General features: G+C 30.7%; 12 protein-coding genes across 12 annotated transcripts; 3 read left to right on the forward strand and 9 right to left on the reverse strand.

Moving 5' to 3' along the window:
• Positions 1-24: 24 nt before the first annotated feature.
• Positions 25-801, reverse strand: STE50 (Ste50p; the record flags this gene model as incomplete). The annotated part of the gene is made up of 1 exon (XM_004177993.1): positions 25-801. The coding sequence occupies one exon, from the start codon at positions 799-801 to the stop codon at positions 25-27; it is 777 nt and encodes a 258-aa protein (XP_004178041.1).
• A 241-nt stretch (positions 802-1,042) lies between these two features.
• On the reverse strand, positions 1,043-1,279 carry EMI1 (Emi1p; the record flags this gene model as incomplete). Its single annotated transcript, XM_004177994.1, has 1 exon — positions 1,043-1,279. One exon carries the CDS (start codon positions 1,277-1,279, stop codon positions 1,043-1,045), a length of 237 nt encoding a protein of 78 aa, XP_004178042.1.
• A 200-nt stretch (positions 1,280-1,479) lies between these two features.
• On the forward strand, positions 1,480-1,929 carry MXR2 (peptide-methionine (R)-S-oxide reductase; the record flags this gene model as incomplete). Its single annotated transcript, XM_004177995.1, has 1 exon — positions 1,480-1,929. The coding sequence occupies one exon, from the start codon at positions 1,480-1,482 to the stop codon at positions 1,927-1,929; it is 450 nt and encodes a 149-aa protein (XP_004178043.1).
• A 1,250-nt stretch (positions 1,930-3,179) lies between these two features.
• LSB5 (Lsb5p) lies at positions 3,180-4,346 on the reverse strand (the record flags this gene model as incomplete). The annotated part of the gene is made up of 1 exon (XM_004177996.1): positions 3,180-4,346. One exon carries the CDS (start codon positions 4,344-4,346, stop codon positions 3,180-3,182), a length of 1,167 nt encoding a protein of 388 aa, XP_004178044.1.
• Positions 4,347-5,164: 818 nt separating this feature from the next.
• On the forward strand, positions 5,165-5,656 carry TBLA0A07365 (dithiol glutaredoxin GRX2; the record flags this gene model as incomplete). Its single annotated transcript, XM_004177997.1, has 1 exon — positions 5,165-5,656. One exon carries the CDS (start codon positions 5,165-5,167, stop codon positions 5,654-5,656), a length of 492 nt encoding a protein of 163 aa, XP_004178045.1.
• Positions 5,657-6,019: 363 nt separating this feature from the next.
• Positions 6,020-7,726, reverse strand: TBLA0A07370 (uncharacterized protein; the record flags this gene model as incomplete). The annotated part of the gene is made up of 1 exon (XM_004177998.1): positions 6,020-7,726. The coding sequence occupies one exon, from the start codon at positions 7,724-7,726 to the stop codon at positions 6,020-6,022; it is 1,707 nt and encodes a 568-aa protein (XP_004178046.1).
• Positions 7,727-8,329: 603 nt separating this feature from the next.
• GID7 (glucose-induced degradation complex subunit GID7) lies at positions 8,330-11,038 on the reverse strand (the record flags this gene model as incomplete). The annotated part of the gene is made up of 1 exon (XM_004177999.1): positions 8,330-11,038. The coding sequence occupies one exon, from the start codon at positions 11,036-11,038 to the stop codon at positions 8,330-8,332; it is 2,709 nt and encodes a 902-aa protein (XP_004178047.1).
• A 536-nt stretch (positions 11,039-11,574) lies between these two features.
• PBN1 (Pbn1p) lies at positions 11,575-12,786 on the reverse strand (the record flags this gene model as incomplete). Its single annotated transcript, XM_004178000.1, has 1 exon — positions 11,575-12,786. The coding sequence occupies one exon, from the start codon at positions 12,784-12,786 to the stop codon at positions 11,575-11,577; it is 1,212 nt and encodes a 403-aa protein (XP_004178048.1).
• A 977-nt stretch (positions 12,787-13,763) lies between these two features.
• On the reverse strand, positions 13,764-14,867 carry TBLA0A07400 (uncharacterized protein; the record flags this gene model as incomplete). The annotated part of the gene is made up of 1 exon (XM_004178001.1): positions 13,764-14,867. The coding sequence occupies one exon, from the start codon at positions 14,865-14,867 to the stop codon at positions 13,764-13,766; it is 1,104 nt and encodes a 367-aa protein (XP_004178049.1).
• Positions 14,868-15,968: 1,101 nt separating this feature from the next.
• On the reverse strand, positions 15,969-16,349 carry QCR7 (ubiquinol--cytochrome-c reductase subunit 7; the record flags this gene model as incomplete). Its single annotated transcript, XM_004178002.1, has 1 exon — positions 15,969-16,349. The coding sequence occupies one exon, from the start codon at positions 16,347-16,349 to the stop codon at positions 15,969-15,971; it is 381 nt and encodes a 126-aa protein (XP_004178050.1).
• A 1,099-nt stretch (positions 16,350-17,448) lies between these two features.
• CAB1 (pantothenate kinase) lies at positions 17,449-18,480 on the forward strand (the record flags this gene model as incomplete). The annotated part of the gene is made up of 1 exon (XM_004178003.1): positions 17,449-18,480. The coding sequence occupies one exon, from the start codon at positions 17,449-17,451 to the stop codon at positions 18,478-18,480; it is 1,032 nt and encodes a 343-aa protein (XP_004178051.1).
• A 100-nt stretch (positions 18,481-18,580) lies between these two features.
• KRE28 (Kre28p) lies at positions 18,581-19,486 on the reverse strand (the record flags this gene model as incomplete). Its single annotated transcript, XM_004178004.1, has 1 exon — positions 18,581-19,486. One exon carries the CDS (start codon positions 19,484-19,486, stop codon positions 18,581-18,583), a length of 906 nt encoding a protein of 301 aa, XP_004178052.1.
• Between the last annotated feature and the right edge of the window lie 45 nt (positions 19,487-19,531).

Raw genomic sequence — 19,531 nt, forward strand, 5'->3', positions numbered from 1 at the left:
TATATTATACTCCACCCTCCCCACCTATAACTTCCCTCCAGGCGTAGGATCCATATCATTTATATCCAACTCTTCAAAATCTCCTCGCCGTCTTAACATTATCGCTGGATGTAACCCTCTTTGCCTTAGATTCTTAAAGATTACCACCGGTCTTTCATCCAATTCCAAGATCCTTTCTTGGTCACCATAACAAATAACTAATACATATTGTTTCCAATCTTGATCGTTTAATTTATATCTTTTCATTGCGCTACGTAATATTCTCTCACACGAATCATCTTTCGATGCTCGAAGATGTTTCAACGGTTCATTCATACTAGGTGTACTTTCTTTAACAAGATTCTCCTTCGAGGGATGATCCATTTCTGTGGGCGACGGTGTGTTACTGATAGCTCCACTATTGGCTCCTGTTCCTGTTCCTACTCCTACTCCTGCTGCTACAGTCCCTGCTCCAGTGGTAACCCCTGCACTCTTGGATAATTCCAATACATCAAGCCGTAATCGACTATATTGTGACTGATAATCTATCAATTTTTGATTCACACAATTATAAAGATTCTTTAACGCAGCAACAATCTCTTTCCTCTCACCTTCACCTCCATCATCCACCAACTGGTTGAGATTCATCTTCAACATCACAGCTTTCTTCTTATCACCTCCACATATCTCTTTACAATCATTCATCTCCAATTCTTTTAACAGGCTTCCATCTATCCCATGTTCTAAAAATTTATCTCCTAATTCGAACTTATCGGCCCAGATACTAGTTTCTTCAATACTCCAATTTTCATAATCCATCATTCTGTACTAGCATATTAGCTTATATAATCTCCCCAACACTTTTATATAATTCCTTCTATATATAGTATTCACCCACCACCTCTTGTAAGTAGACTTTAAACACAATTCGATATCACATGATCCCGAAAATTTATTCGCACCTGTTAATAACAAATTAAAAAAAAAAAAAAAAAAAAAATTAAAAAAGAAATAATACAAAATTATACAATATACACAGGATTAGTAAATAAAGCATGCTCTTTCATACCCTCTCTTTCCAAATATCATCTACAGATCCACCTCGTTGACTATTCATTTCTAGTTGTTCACGGTGCCATTCTTCAACCAATTTCAAATCTTTCCCCTTACTTAAACAAAATTGATACTTGGTGAAAAACCGACTACAACTATCAAATTCTCCTGTACGATAATAATGACGGAACTGACCTCCAGTAGATAAACAGCCTACTAATTCATCAAATACTTGAGTACAATTCATCTTGATTTGCCACTTATTTCTACCACGTTTTTAATTTCACTTTCGTTATCGTTTTCGCTTTCGGTCTCGGAGTTTATATAAGTGAAGTTAATTAAAATTGTTGAATTTTTATATTTGTACATATTATCTACCAGTTGTTAAACCCCCCCCCCCCCCCCCCCCCTCCCCCCACCCTACCCCTAAAATCTAAACACTTCAAAATGGATATGTCAAAAAATAACAGCTCTGCCACCATCAATAATATGGTAAAGTGGAATCCAAATTTAAAACCAGAACAATTAAAAGTACTAAAAGATGGAGCTACAGAACCACCAAACTCTGGTAAGTATTTAAATAATACAAAACCAGGTACTTATTATTGTGCAAATTGTGAAGCTCCTTTGTATTCAAGTAATGCTAAATTTAATGCTGGATGTGGTTGGCCTTCATTTTATGAAGAAATCCAATCTGGTTCAGTAATGCTAGTCCAAGATGAATCCCTAGGTATGGAAAGAACTGAAGCTCTTTGTGGCGGATGTGGTGGCCACCTAGGTCACGTCTTTGCAGAAGAAGGCTGGACAAAACGATTGGGAATTCCAAAGGATGTTAGACACTGTATTAATAGTTTATCTTTGAATTTCCATGAATCAACTCCTTCTTCCAAAGAATGAATATTCTTTTGTGCTCTTATCTTAACACTGTGCTAAACCCCATGCAATAATGGTTTTACCTTAAACAATCTTACGCTTTTTCCAAAAATTTCTTATACTGCTCATCTTGTTTCTTTGCTTTTTTTTGCTTTTCACTTTCTCTCCATCCTCCTCTTCGAATGTGTATTACTATATCAAACTTGTATAGAAGTTTTACCTTATAATCCCCCTAAGTTTATATATTTTTTGTGGAACCTTTTTTTTTCTTACTGTGAAGGAAAAAAATATATATACATATTCCATAACAACTATAAAAGACCCTTATTTCAATTTTTTTTTTTTTTTTTTAGAGAGTCAACATCAACATTATTATTTCATCTTAATATATATTTATCTTATTCTAAATAAAACGAATTAAATTAAACATTAGTAAACTAATTAAAATTAATTAAAACTATAAATATGACAGATAATACAACTTCCATTCATCATCATGGTTCAATTAAATTAATTATAACAAACTTTGCAAAAATAAAAAAAAGACAAACTTAAATTAAAATGCATCTTCATGAATTGACAGAAATTGCAACAGAAATGATTGATAAAATATATTTTATAGAAAACCATAAAGTCACTTCGAAAAAATTACAACTTGAAAAAGTTGAAGAATCTCAAATAAAACCAGTGAGAAAATATCCAAGTCTGACCATGGACCAATATTCTAAATTAAGTAGCCATCAACAAGACGAATATTTAGAATATTGGTCCATTCAAAATAATATTCAAACTCAGAAAAATATCATTGATAAAATAGGTGGTGATGAAATTGTTCTTAATGAAATTAAAAAAAATTGGTAATTAGAAATTTAGAATTACCAAAAATTCTATATTATAAAAAAGCCCATCATTACAATAACAAAAAATTGTTTGATAAACAAAATATGTTTCATTATAAGAAAAATTAAACATTTACCCTTTTTTTTTTTTTTTTTTTTATTTTTTTTAATTTTTTAATTTTTTACAAAAAAAGATTTTTATCGATGCCCTTTTTATGATGTTATATTATATCCAGTATTATTTCTTTCTTGTTTTATTTAATATTCTTTAGTACTTGATGACTTTTCGTTTTACACGTTTAAATAATTGTTTTTTTTTTTTTTTGTGTAAGTTTTTGTAATAATTAATATATTTTGTGACGCCTTTTTTAAAATGAAATGGAACAAAGCAATATAAGTTATTTACATACTATATAAACTTAAATATTATGGATATTAAAATGTATGACCATCACCGAATGGATTTGATGCAACAGAAATTCCACGAGGTCTATTACCTAATATATGATTCTTATTTACTAAACTCTCATCATCTGATGACATAAACATAGACATTCCCTCTTCACTTGATTCTAAATCTTCTTCTGGTTCATCTTTTTCAAATTCACCATTTTTTTTATCGTACTTCTCTAATGCATTAACTAATTGATCATTTGCATGGATCAATTCTCCTAAATATTTCTCATCAGTGACAAGTTGTAAATATTGTAAGATCTTACGTCTAATGGATCTTGCTTTATTAAATGCATTTTCAACTTCAGGATAATCCCTACTAAAGCTATCATCTGAGACCATTGTTAGTGAATTATTTAATACAACACTTGCTGAAATCGCATCACTAATTACTATGGGGATTTTCGATTTATCAATTGACCCACGAGAACGACGTTGATTACGAGAAGTTGGAGTACTAGATTTTCTTGCATGTAATTCATAATTTTTTCCACCTTCATTTCTTGTTGAAGTTTGTCTAGAGTTTTTACTTGAACGTGAAAAACCATTATCATCATTAAAATAATCATCCTCATCAGTTCCTGTATATCTACCTGGTCTTACTGAACTACTAGATTTTAAACTCTGTGCTGTTTTCTTCAATTTTTCTTCCGCTCTTTCTATTCCTTTTTGAATTCTTTCTGCAATGGATATAATACCTTTATAACTACGGATATCAGATAACCCATTTCTTTCAATATAATCATACCAATTTAAAACATAATTTCTTACAGCTTCAATAACTTTAGGCTCATAATAAGTGTTGACTTGATCATCACTAATTTCTTTTAAAGAAATCATACTTAATCTATCTAATAATTTAGCGTTATTATAAATAGCACCAAACTTGATACCATTCATAATAAATAAATCCAATAATGCCATTGTATTTAAGATTATTTGTGAATCCCCATGTTTCAATTTCTTTCTAATAACCCTTGCTGCCTCTGTTTGATTTTCACGGTATTCATATCTGGATTCACTTTTAATCAAGTTGATAATTTTACGAACTTGTGTAATATTTCTATCTACAGGTACATCTGAGGATAATAAAAGATGATCTAATTCATCTGTAATCTCTGTATGTGCTTTTTCTTTTAAAAATCCCATATTTATTTTATAAAGTTAATTGTTTAATCCCTATTGATAAGTTAAGATTTAGTTGAATAATAATATTATATTGTACCGAATTGTGTTGAGAATGTGTATTTATTATTACTATTAACTCTTATTTTTTAAAAATCAAAATTTTTTATTTACTACTTTATATACTAACCAACCCACAGCAAAACACACTGTACCGTCTCGTACAATACCTTCCAAAGTTTACTTCAAACAGTTATAACAAACCTATGTTGATCTCCACAAATTGAATTTCATCAACAGTAAACTGTCCATACAAGTATTCAGGCAAGATTCATTAAATAAATTACTAAAACAGAATTGCAGATCGCAAAATATACCACATTTCTACCACTGTTATTTTTTTTTTTTCATCTTTAATGACGTTTCATACTCCTTAATAGGGCTGTAGAATAACTTTAGTTTCTCCGTTTTTAACCCCTGTCGGATATTTCCTAGAAGAAATTTGAAAATGTCAATGTGTCAATTTTTCAATGATATTTTGGGAACTAACATCCGTACCTAAAATAAATTTCAGTCCAAAAGTTTAATTAAACGACTCAGAAATATTGACCAACAGTCATCGCTTGTAGGGTATTATTTTAGTAGGTAAAGGACGCCAATGAAATTTCATTTGTCAAAGGTGAAACTTTGTATTGATTAGATTAGATTAGATCTTGATTTAATTGATAATCATGGCCGCTTAAAACTAAAATATATAAAAAAAACAATAGCCACATCTCAATAGATTATATCCATACACATCTATTATTGGACTACCAGACATCAGGATTCAAATTTATAATATGGAAAGTGAGTTTTTTGTTGTTGTAGCGATACTACTGATATGTTGTTATCTTTTATTCAGGGCTATTGATAAAGAAGATCTCCCAATAGCTAGTCCTGATATTGTGAGAGATGTAAACTATCTAACTAAATGCCGTAAGCTATTTGTAGCAGGGGATTCTAACTGTCCACATTTCAATGCTGCTGTTCAAACATTGTTCTTAAACCTAAATATACCTGAAAATGATGCTATAATTTTAAAGCTAAACGAAATGCCATATGGCGGTCATATTCATCAAGCATTGATTCAATTATCAAATCAACGGTATAAACCGTACGTGTATTTAGGGGGCGAGTTTGTTGGTAGAAATGTGGAACTTCAAAAATTAAGAGCATCTGGGGAATTACAGAGAATGATCAGAGATCTATATCTAATGGATAATAGACCAGGCCCAATTCCTTTAAGCCCAGTAGATTTACCAAAGCCTCGTAACCCATATATGGCGCACTAATATCGGTGCACTTCAAAGTTTATGTATTTTTACATATATCTTATTGTATATCTTAAGACATTGTTAATTTTTTATTTTCTATTTTTTTTTTTTTTTTGACAAATATACTCAATTAATTCATTATTATATTTTATAAATGTCTGAGTCTATCAAGACCAAAATTTACACGTATACAGATATACACGTACACGTACACGTTCACACACACACACACACACACACACACACACACACACACACACACACACATATATATATATATATATATATATATATATATAGTAGAGTTGAATTAGTTTAATTTAGTTTGTACTTTAGCTAAATAGCTAATTTGGTCAGTTCAAACCACCTCGGAGCCACAAATTACTGTTTGTGGTACCAAATCTTCTTTCTACGACGTTTTAAGTTGTCTTGAGCCTTACCATTAGTCTTGTTTTTTGAATTAGCTTCAAAAACTGAAATCGCATACGACATTGGTAAAACTTTGGGTTCGTACTTTTCCCTTGCAATCCATTCACGGATCTTATGAGCCATTAATGTGAGTTCATCTAATTTGCCTTGAAGTCTGAAATTTATATCACACATATGTAACAACAACCGCAATGTATAATATGAATCATTACCTGCATTATGTAAATATGCATGCGGTAATTCAAATAATCTTAGTATTCTGCCTAAATTACAACCAAAATTCCCATAACAGCATCGATATAACTTTTCGGTATCTAACATAAATATAGGATAATTTTTCTTATTGGTACTAGCTGTATTTGGATTAAAATGATCCAAAGTATAATCCAGAACACTATCATAACTTTGATTTTCATGACTACTAGTAGAACCTTCCTTAGTAGCACTATTCTTATTAGTAGTACTCTTATTAGCATCTGTGTTAACACCATTATTCGGCAATTGAATGCCCATAGTTTGTAACCAGTTAATATCCCCCTTTACATTATGGCCAACAAAGGCTCTGCACCATGTTGAATCTTCTTCAGTAGCTGGCCTCATATAATAATTAATTAATGATTGAATGAATTCAACACATTGATCCAATGATAATACAATACTTTCTCCCATTAAATAACAATCTTTAAAATCACAGACAAATTTTTTATTTCTCATTACTAATGATTCTGATACGATCAAGTGGTAATTTCTAGTCATTGGAACTAAATTATCCTGGTTTTCTCTTGGGTCATATATTGATATACCAACTTCCGTTACAATATTATTATTGAATTCATAGGCTTCAACATCTATGGAAAAACAAATTGTTCTATTTAGTGACAACAGCCTAATTGAATTAGCAAGATATTGAAAATTAGGATTACCTGGAGCTGCATATACAGTCGGTATATGACCTTCAACAATTTCACGTACCTCAGTATCATAACGTTGTTTTAATGCCTTTAATTCTTTTAATTCTCTCTCTTCTTTTTCTAGTTTTGCTTTAGATGCTGGAGTCATAGATGATTCGGATGTTGATTTTGTTTTTGAATCAACACTAGCATTCGTTTGGAGCTGACTTTTCTTCCTCTTTTTGCTTGAATTCGGTAAAGTGGGTATAGAACCATGCCTTTGTATCCATTCCTGATAAAGATCATCTAGTTTTTCATTTAATATAATTGAGCTACTAGAATTAATCTTATTATATTCTAAAGTAATCTTTGAAATATAATCCTCAACTTTCTTGAGCTTCTTTAACTTACTTTCTTCATGTGGATCGTATGCTATGTTATGCAATTCATTAAAATGAGGGAATTCATTAATCCAGCTATGAGATGTACCGAGTTTATTTGCAACAAGTTTTTGAGAACGATAGTACAATTTTTGGCCACCTTTTATTGTGGTGGGTAAACTTCTTACATGAACTTTACTATTAATTAATTCTAATAAGCTTTTAGATGACATTATTGAGCTATCTTCTAAGTTGCTTACGTTTGATTCAGATTGTGTTATATAAGCTGGAGGAATATTAGTATTAGAATATAGTACTGAATTGTAATATGGGCGGTTTTTGTTATTAGAATGATTATTATTTGAATTTCGTTTGGGGCTATTTACCATATTCTCTTTATTTTTTTGCGTTTTCTTTCAATATCAATATTTGAAATATTATTTGAAACCTTTACAAACAAAAAAGAAATTAAACTAAAATGAAAATTATTAACTGAAAGATAGGTTTACAACTTAGTCAAACCTTACAAGTCTTACCGATTTTCTTTCAACTACTACGTGAAATTTTTCACTTGTGCTTGTTTTAATTAACTAAAGAGATTCGCGGCTCACATAAATATTTTGTGTTATTGAAAGTTTCAAAAAAATGCCGACAATTAAAGTCTGAGAACAGCTATATATAACATCATTCTTCAATAAAAACAACTCAAAATTAGAGAGAATTGGCATCAAGATAGCATACTGTATAAATTAAATAAACTAAATGTGTATATAAATTAGAAACTTCAAATAGAATGTGTAAATCAATAAAAAGTGGAAAAAAACAAAATAATAAAAAAAAAAAATAAATAACTTGAAATAAAATAAAATCAGAAAAATATAAATACAAAAAAAAAGAAAAAAAGTATCGCAGATAACAAACTTCTTAACTTAAAGGGATCACATTACTCATCAAAAATAATATAAAATAATACGGGGATATACACTCTAGTTCTAAGAGCGTTCAACTTTCCAAATATGTATAAATCCATCATCTCCACCAGAAGCAAACATTGTTTTATTTGCAGGATTCCAAACTACAACGTTACAATTCTTTTCGCGTTTCTTTTTCTTTGATGCGGCTTCTTTAGATCTGTGTGATATTATTGGGAAATCCTCTTGATTCAAAAGGATCGAATTTTGTGAAGTTGCTGGCCTTGAGGATTCACAAACATGTGCTGGAATCACATGAAGGATATTACCATGCTTTCTAAACCAAATATATATGCGGCCATCCTCAGACCCACTCGCAACCAATTTATTATTATAACCGAGACAGGACCTAATAATAAATTGTTCTTGTTTTTGGCCAAAATATTTTTGAATTAATATCTGTTGTTTAAAGTCCCATAATTGTATTTCATTCGATTGCAAATTGATCAACACCTTGGAAGCTAATGGATCATTAGCGGATTTCATTTCTGGTAATGTAATACTTGTTGTTTTCTTTTGTATCATTAATCTAGATATTCTTGTTAAGTTAATTTTGGGTAACCCAATGGAATTTCTATGATTACCGTTGTTGTTATTATTACCTCCATTCCATGATGTAATTGGAGTAGGAGAGGGAGATGATGAGGATGAGGATGAGGATAAATTATTCGCCTCTATTTCCAAAGATTGAAGCAAATCCTTTAAGGAGTAAGTATCAATAATCCCTTGATTACTCATCAGAATCAAATATCTATCATCAAAAGTAACTTTTAGATCGTGAATTCTTGGAAAAACTTCTCTCTTGCCAGTTATAGAATCAATAATAGGGTTTGAGGTACCCATAAAGCTATTCATTCTAAATATTATCTTCTTTTTCTTGATGTTATAAAAGACAACTTCACGATCGGGTGAACCTACAGCCAAAACATACTTCCCAATCGGTGAATGTAACCAATCACAAGACCAAATCCTTGGACAATTAGAGTTTGAATTTGCATTGTGCGTAGCTCCAACATTGTTATTGTTAATAGTAGGTAAAGATGGTGAGCCTGGTAGTGGGTGATGCCCGTCGAGCATTGGTTGGTTCTGATTTATGTTTTGTGGTCTTAATTTAGTGATTTGAAATGAACTAATAGGATTTAAAACTTGAGTATAGTATTTTTCATTGGCATCTGAATATGATGAATTGGGAAATAATTCATTACAAAGAAACTTTTCGCCACTGGAATGGATATCATAAACATTTGCCATCTCATTAAAGGGACATGATACAATATATCTACTATCAGGTGAAAATGAAAGATATAATACACACTGATCATTCCCTGCAAGAACTTTATAAACTTTAAAGTTATCCTCAACATCATAAATTAATATTTTTTTATCTGTCAAAGTATCTGACGATGCACTAGCTAAGTATTTCCCATTTGGTGAAAACTGCAAATACCAAATTTCATCTGTATTTTCTGAAATAGTATATATTTTCTTGAAATCTAATGACTTCGTGGTAGGGACATTATTTTGCAACAAGTTATATGTAGTTCTTTTGGTATTAAATTTAGAGTTGGAATTTGAAACTATTGTTGACCCTACCGAAGATGCTGCAGTACTTACTAGTGTTGAATCATCAACTGCTGTATTGGTGTTATTTGAATCCAGTTCATATTCAAACTCTCTTTCAAAACTCAAATCATGATTTTTAGATATTTGAGTACAACTATCTTGTGAATATGAAGAAGTCTGCTGAGTCATATCGTCTGAATCTGAGTCTGAAATATTAAACACGTCTTTCGACTTTTGATATTTAATTGATTGGTTTAACAATTCAATTAATCTATTTTTTGGAATCAAATCATCCGGATTAATTAATTTAGAAATTTCATTGATCAAGAAAATTCTTGAATCAATGAAATGATTCCTCCAAACTGGTAATTGATAGTATTGATTAGGGTCTGTCAATAAAGCCGTTAACTTTCTAATAATTTCATCTGAGTTTACCCTATCAAATTGTATTTCGTTAAGTTCGTTGTTATTAAAACTGACACTATTATATGTATTGGTAAAATTATAATCAATTTCGGTTGGTAAATGTTTTGGAATTGATATAAAGTCAGTAAAGCCTAAGTTAACATTTGGATCCAATATGACAGTTTCCTCATCATCATTGGGTGACGAAGTTGTGAAATTTATATCGTACAATGTTGATTCCCAAACCAGTAATAATCTTCTGAGAATACTCTTTAAGAATGTGATTGCCTTAATTGGATTCTCATGAATAAATATAATCTCAAAAAATATTTGCTGATTGATCAAATAAAAAATCTTGAGAACTGTACACCACCTAATTAATGTATCAGTTGAACATGTACTCCTCTTAAATGAGTTCTGCAACACATCCATAATATATTTAGTTTGTAAACTCATGAATTCCACTAGTGTATCCCAATCATTTATAGTTATTTCCTTTCCAATATCCTTGCTCTCTGCAGGTAAATCATCTTTTAAACACCCGTATCGTAATGGTAAACTAGCAATTTCAAAGAAGCTTACTTTTAGAAATTGATTATTTTTCTTATTTATTATATTAAAAAAGTTTTGAACTATAGTTGATTCTACTTTAATTCCTCCACTTTCATCTTGTAAAGTAATTGCTGAATCATTATATCCCAAATCCCTTAACGCGCCAATCAGAATCTTCGTTAATTGTGTTTTATCAAATTGGCCTGACATATTATTTTTTTTTTTTTGTTGCAGATATTAGTTTGTGATATTCTTAATGTATTTGTATAAATTTTTGTAAGTTAGTAATAGATATTTGTATCTTTTTTAACCAAATTTTTGATACCTTGCTTCCCCTTCTCTAACCTTATTATCCTCGATATAAGAACAGTATGCCACCTGAAAATTAAAGCGGGAAGAGGTTGACCCCTAAAAATTAGACCTTCAGTAGCCGCTATTAATACCGGGTTCGATTCCTTGCAGGGGAAAAAACAATATAATAGAAAGGAGTAGTAAGAATAGACAGAAGATATTATACAAGAGGATATAAAATAGATAACAGGTTATTGAATTAAGAGCTAAAAATGGTAGGTACTATTCGGGGAATACAGGAAATTGGAGATTATATGTAGTTTTGCTCCTAAGTTAGAGAATGTTACTGTGAAAAAGAAAAAAAATTATTGGAGAAAATGTAAGTGTTTTATTAAAGTTCAGTGAATTTATATATATAGTACACACTTGACAGTCATAGATTTTACATAAGACTATTACATAAATAATTTACGTAATAGATAGAATAGTGAAAGAATTAGGCATGATGCGGTTATAATAGTGACACTATTATAATCTCTGGAATTTGCAGTTGGAATTTCAAATTCCAACGCTTCACCAATGCTATTGTAATGAATAAAAATAGAGTCATTGTTAAACCATTTTTGATAAGAATAGCCATTTTCATAAAATGGATTTTCAAAGGATAATTGGTCTTCTTTGGTAGAACAGGCTTGAAATACTAATGGGCTAACTATTTGTTTGTAGGACGAATCAGGTAACCCATATCTTGAATGTAAAACAAGCTCATTTATATCTAGGGCCGAGTTTAGTTGGAGAAGTAGTTCACTACCCCATGGACCGTTTTGAATTTCAGTCGAGTATGAGGGTAATTCCAAATCATACTGGCCAAATAATTTCATTTCAGAAATACTTTGGAACGGGTCACAAAACAAGGTATTATTCAATTGGATGTATGTGTATAAATTACAATTATCATTATCTAGTAAAGTAATGTTCGAAGTATTGAATAACAGTTTTGGATGTAGCCCTACAGGGTTTTCTAACTCAATGGAAACTTGATGGTTAGAGTCAATATATTGATTTGAATTATATGACAACATAGTCTTTTGACATCTTTTGAAACTTGAAGTTTCTGTATCAAAAACACAACGGAGGCCACTTAAATTATTGATCAAAGAATTTTCTGTATCGTCAGTATAAAATAGGCCAATTTCAGCTTTCTCTAAATGAACCTCGGGTGTGTAGTCTAAATCATTAATTAATGAATACTCAATGATTGTCAATGCTTCATTGGCATATGTGATATCGTATATGCTCTTGGTATTGAATTCAAATCCATCCAAAGATGGAATTCTGTTAATACATGATTGATCCATACTATGAAATGATGAATATAAATCCGGAACCTTAACAAGTTTGGAGTCATCAGTGGAATTGCTCGAAGTGAATACTGAACAGCCATATGGATAGGTTGGTAAGATGGGAGAATTCTGTAAGAGATTACCTTGATTATAAATCAGGCGGAATGGAGCATCTGGTAACTGGATGTCATCAAAAATAAATCTCTTTTGCAAGATTAATGGGGACTCAGATTTTGAAACAGAAATAGTTGAGTTAACATCCAATTTCAAGAGAGAATTGATTTCCTCTGGAGAATTGAAAAATACTGTCAATCTTTCTCTCATATTTTATAATTGCCTTTTAACTTACCTATTTTTCATAATTTGCAAATAAAATAGTTTTATCCTCAGTTTCAAAGCGACGTAAATAAATTCTTCATTTTAAATTTTTCTAGATCTTATTATGCGGACAAAAAATACTTGAAGCTGAAGTTTTTCCATTAACACTAAAACAAAGACCTCAGAAATAACTTTTTTAAGATTTTTATCTCTTATTGTACCAACGAATCAAATAGCTATAAAAGCACTAATTTATTGATAAAATAATATGTATATATTTATTTATTATTATCCACTACTCGATTAAGCATATCACGAATAGTACCATACGTAAGACTTAAAAATTGTACATATAGTTGAACTGGACTATATCCATCAGTTAAATTTTAGAATACCTTTCAAAACAATAAAAAGTAAGATAAAAGAAAAACAGTAGTTTAGAATATACATCAGAGTTAACTAATAGTTTGTGCTAGCTATATTTTTGGCTTTTTCACATAGTAAAACCGTAATTCTTGGCATTACTTATCCCTCTTAAAAATAAACTTACGAGCTAAATATTTATAAAGTGTCATTTTAATCGGCCTGGTACTAATCACCTTTCCTAATTATTGATATGACACAGAATCATTGAAGTAAAACCACTATGATATAAATTGGGAAAAATAAGAAGTCTTCAAAAAAAAAAATACTCCAAATTATTTTTCTAATTTTGTAGAACTTCTACTTATTTTTCATGAGTGTACATAGTTTTATTGCTATGAGTGGTTTTGTGGCAATAAATAAAAATACAAAAAAAATACAACGTATAAAAAGGAGGAATCTAAACGCTGCTTCTACTTTCATATAATCTTAAAAATAAATATATATAAATTCTAAGTTACTATTTAAACTACATAGGGACCTTTTTCTATAACAATTGTTGCAGTCAAATCACGATCAAAGCTTCTAGAAATAAAAATTAATACAGAACACTAATTTACTCAATCTAAATCGCTTATACCACCGTATTGGTTAATATAAGCTTCGCCATGAGAAAATAAGCGTTCTTTTCTTACTAATTTTTTTAATTTTGCTATAATTCCGGAAGCTTTGATCGTATTTTCCTTAACAACATCAATATTCCATTTCCAACTATCATAAATATGGTTTGCATAAAATAAATTTGCAAAAGCTTTGATATTACCATCCCATACCTCTTGGAAATCTAACGATGAACCTCGTATTTCAATTTCAGAAACCGGATCTTCATTTTCATTAACATTATAGGAGACCCAGTTTACTTTAACCCTTTCAATATGTTCCTTTTCAATATCAAATTTACCAGTTGGTTGATATTGAAAAGTTCCATTATATCCTGAATTAAATTGATCAATTATATCTGATACCATTTCCATCACAGAATAGTGTTCCAAATGAGTAGCAGTATGTTTCCCAAGATTTGTATTCCAATGAATTGTTATAAAATTTGTTAGATTGTTAGTTTGAATGGATGCATCACTACTGTTTGTCATTGTCAATAGTGGTACTCCCAAGCCAGCATCTACAAATTTTGAAACAACATCGGTGTATAATTCATTAGGTTGGCAAAATACAACAGAAGAATCTTCTAAACCAAATACTGGATAAGTATGTTCCGTTGTATTTTTGAGGTTATACTGGTCTAAAAATGTGGTAAAGATTTTAACTGCCAAAATATTACTGACGGTTGACTCGTCAAAATCTCCATTGTCGAACTGTTCTCTGAAAATTCCACGAGCAGTGATTCCACATGTAAACAATACAGTAACTGTTAGACCAATAATCATCGCCCAGCATTGAGGTGCTGTGGGTACTATGCATAATACAGGTTTCCATGCAGTAAATAGAGTTGCAGCTGCACTAATAAGTACCCCAGATAATACGGCAGATTTTGTCGCGTCCCACTTTGTTCCTCTTTTAAATAATAACTTTGTTGTTCCCGTTATTATAGAATATTTCCTATGACTGTAAGAAACAACATGAAAAATTATCATGAGCATTAATAATGCAAAGAAATAGTTTCTAGCAATAGTCTTTCCATTGATTTTTGATAATAAAGGTAGCATTTTTCGTTTGACTCGAACAAATGCTTTACGTGTGTGTATGTATATATATATATTCTTTAAATTATATATAATACAAGTCTAAAAGTATTTACTAATTTAAATAAAATATCCCAACTATTTATACTTTAAGTATGTCTAATCAAATTAAAAATACGACAGGCTAGCATGTACATTTGATATAACAGAGTCTGCAATATTTCAAATTCTAGAAAATGGAAAGTCAAAGAACTTTATATTTAATTCAAGAAATAAATAATCAGACAGGATGTTATCCCATGAAAAAAAGTGAATTGTATCGATATACAATATTTATTCTCAAATAATAGCTCCTCAATTCTAATACTACCCATTATAAAATATTTGTAACTAAGGATTTAACTTTTTTCTAAAATACAATTCTAAGTATATATTTTGCTATAGTACTTTCTGAATAAAGAGGGGTGCAAAAAAATTCCCATGCGCAATCAAGAAGAAAACAAAAATCTATAAGGTAACATTCTACAGACTTCTAAATGATATATTATATACGTATTTCTACCCTCTTCTTGAAGGGGGAAGGCGCAATTTTTTTTTTTAATGGAATTATTCAAGTAATGCCAACTTACTTGGGTACAAAGAAGGAATGTTCTGACAAGCTAGCTAGTAAGTAATGTAATATACATTCCAATTTTAAAGGAAGAGAATTACTAACCTATATATGTTCCCTTTTAAATTTATGGAAACATTCGGTAAAAAAAAGGTTTAGAAATCTGAAGATATCTATTCTAGATAACACTAGATGATTACAGATAAATGCTAGTAAAGTAACCCTTTTTACTAGTGAAGAGCTAATTAATGGCATCAAAAGTTAATTAGTGTCCTTGGCAGTGCTAAGGTGTCAGCGAGAGTTCGAATCTTGGAAGCCTCTCTATCTAGATAATTTCTTGTTACTACGGCTTACAGCTTTCCATATACACACCCAACTTCCTTTTGAAAAGTTTAGAGTTCTGGATAATATTAGAATATATAAATAAATAAAGTAGAATAAATAATCTAGTATAAATAAATTGATGAAAAATGTGTATGTACAACGAATGATAATATGTTATGTATTGTTCTAGATCATTTAACTTGTAAATTATCTAATTCATTCTTTTCTGCAGCTTCTTTTTCAGCTTGTAATATATAAGGTAATAAGTAAGAAGCATCTTCATTAGCTTTGATCCAATCATTTCTTGGTAGCAAATGATGAGTTAATTCTGTTTGGTGTGCTCTTATAATACGGTATACTCTAGCATACGATTCATCTTGGTCTAATCTTCTTAGAGCCTTTTGTACAATTGGATTTTCTTCACTAACTAAGTCATCCTTTTTTAAACCTAATTTTCTGTAGCCAGACAATTCGGTAAATAGATTAGCTATTGGCACTAGAGTATTACGAAGAGATGGAGTTCTTAAAATGTAGTCACCAGCTTTGACGATCGAGGTAAATGATTGTGGCATGGTTTGTATGTATGTTGGCCGATATGTTTATTCTTCTAGTTATTTTTCTTCCTGTCTGATAATCCACCCTTATGTTATCCTTGTATATCTTGTTTTATATATTATAAGTCTCGCAAGTTACCTCGGTTTCGACTTCAAGCTCTCCGACAACTCCGGGTGATCACGTGAGCAAGATTTATGACACAAATTTATGGTCAGCATTCATGCTGTTATAGTAAGAATATACAGTAAACTGCAAGAACTTGAGTAGACAGAATCTATTTATTGCTCAAAGCAGGACTTAGTGTAGAGAGTATATATACAGTCCCTGCTCTTTCTATTTATTGATAACTGAAATAAGCTCATATGTGATCACCTTATTCAGTCAAATTTCAATCTGTAGCACCTAAGCTTTACTCAGCAGGAGCTTCATTTTCAATAAGATAGAAGTTTCAAACAGGGGGTAAGCGGAAACTAATTGTGCCTATAAATATAATTGTGTCAAATTTATCCCTAGCCATCCTCATTCCTCGAGAAAGTATTACCCCAGATTAATGTGGTTTAAATAGTGTACTCTTTAGAAGTATTATATATTTCGGAAAGGATATGATCGTTCTTAAATATCTGGTTTCAAGAATCCGAAGCGCTCATATAAATGTACTGTTAGAGATCTAGAGAATAGCGAATAAAGTCTTCACAATAGGAATAATTTCTCAATAAATAATTCTCCCTTATATGCGAACTGATGTTTAAATGAATACTGTGTGCAGTAAACATACGACGGAATCTACGTTTACAACGTTATCTCCATGGTGAAGCAACACACGTGACCTCTAAACCCAGCTCGCTTGATTCTCCGAAGTAACTTGCAAACTGTGCCGATCGTATCATGAGATTCTCCCATATTTGTCAACAAATAACTTACCCAACAGGCGTATATAACAACAACAGTTATTCAATTGTTTCTTTATCAATCCGCCTATCTTGGTTTAAAAAAAGGTTATCAGTCTATAGGCAACCTACATATTCCAAAGGCTTCGCTACATCATAGTATCTACACCGTATCTGTTCCTATATAAACACATATACACATAGATCTCTGTATGTATTTAGTGATCGTATGAGCATGCAAAAACCAATCGACTATCGATTAGATTATTCTAATGATACTTTCAATTTGGCCATCGATATAGGTGGCACATTGTCTAAAGTGGTGTATTCGCCAATTAACAGTAATCAATTGTTTTTCCAAAACTGTGAGACCGAAAAAATAGATGAATTCATAACCATGCTTCACAAGATAATATGTGATTCAAATGGGAATAATTATAAAAATGTACAAATATTTGCAACAGGTGGTGGTTCACATAAATTTGAAGCAAAATTGAAATCAGAATTCAAAGATTGTTTAAAATATGTAAAACTAGATGAAATGGAATGTTTGATTAAAGGTTTGGATTTTTTCATATCCAATGAATCTTCATTGGATGGCGAGATATTCACATACAATGATACAGATGGTATAGTTCCCCGTAATACACCAACAACATACCCTTATATGCTTGTAAATATTGGATCTGGGGTCTCTATTTTAAAAATAGATTCTCCCACGAGTTCCTCCAGAATAGGCGGATCTTCATTAGGTGGTGGAACATTATGGGGGTTGTTGTCGTTGATCACAGGAGCAAAGACATACGATCAGATGCTAGATTGGGCTCAAAATGGCGATAATACAAACATTGATATGTTGGTTTCAGATATTTATGGAACTGATACAGGGTATGATAAAATAGGGCTGAAATCAACAGCTATTGCAAGCTCATTTGCCAAATGTTTCCAAAATAGAAGCCCAAATGCGATGAATCAAAGTAAAGATCAAGTTTTTAGGAATGAAGATATTTCAAAGAGTTTACTTTTTGCCATATCCAATAACATTGGTCAAATAGCCTATTTGCAAGCAAAGATCCATAATGTGTCAAACATTTATTTCGGTGGCTCGTATACACGTGGACATCTAATTACAATGAATACGTTAAGCTATGCAATTGATTTTTGGTCCAATTCAACCAAAATGGCGTTTTTCTTAAAACATGAAGGATTTTTAGGTGCAATGGGTGCATTCTTACATTCTACTTCTCCTCTATCGCAATGATGATATTTCTAAGTTGTCATTTTTAACACTTCAATTAGGACCTCGTTTAATGGCTTACCTTCCATACGCTTTGTAATTTTATTGTTATATCTTCTTTTATTTATTTTTTTTGATCCGCTTCTGCCTCATTATCTTGATGATTTGCTTCTTCTATTTCTTTCTCATTATTCAATTCATATATTTTAATATGTTTAATATTAACATTTTTTACATCCACCAGTTCTATATATACCTCATATTTCTGTATTTTCAAGAACATAAACTTACCTTTCATACTAATACAGATATCTTTGGAGCCATATTCAATAGGTAGAATATCTTTTTCCCAAAATTCATTCAACTTACTAAAATATTCAGCAGTTGAGACTTTAGTATCTGTTGTATCAAAATTCAACACATCTTCATTGACATTAATCTCATCTTGTAATTGAAAGAATTCTTCGATAATAGTATCTTCCTGATTTTTATCCCCATCCATTTGCTTAGTGTTATCATTGACTATTTCACTCAATTGATTGATCATATTTTCGCATTCTTCAATCATTTTCATATCACTCAAATAAATTTCATTAATTACAGCTTCGTTTTTTTCAATTTCTTCACTTATATTTGCAATCTCATTACTATTTTTGCTAAGCTCTTGAATAGCATTTAAATAAGCATCATTTAACTTACTATTTTGAAATTTTAAGTTATGAATATCAGTGGTAGAATTTCTATTAGGTAAAGTAATTGTTTCACGTAAGAAATTATCAATAGTTTCATTGGAAATTCTCTGTTCTTTTAATTGTAATAATAGCTCATTTAATTCAAATTCCTTTGTTTCAATACTTACATGATGATTATTGTCTTCGGTGGCATTAGATAATGGTAGAGTAAGTATCGATCTTTTAATCTCCTCAATTGTATCAGTTTTGTATTTATCTTGTTTTAATAAGGAAGATTCAATTGCTTCATCAATTCTTGAAGTTAATCTTTGAATTTGGTTTTGGTATGTAGAGTCCATCGTAGTCAAAGCTTATGATACTATCCTAATAATTCAGTTTGTCTC

Source organism: Henningerozyma blattae, chromosome 1 (assembly GCF_000315915.1).
Source record: "Henningerozyma blattae CBS 6284 chromosome 1, complete genome".
NCBI lineage: Eukaryota > Fungi > Ascomycota > Saccharomycetes > Saccharomycetales > Saccharomycetaceae > Henningerozyma > Henningerozyma blattae.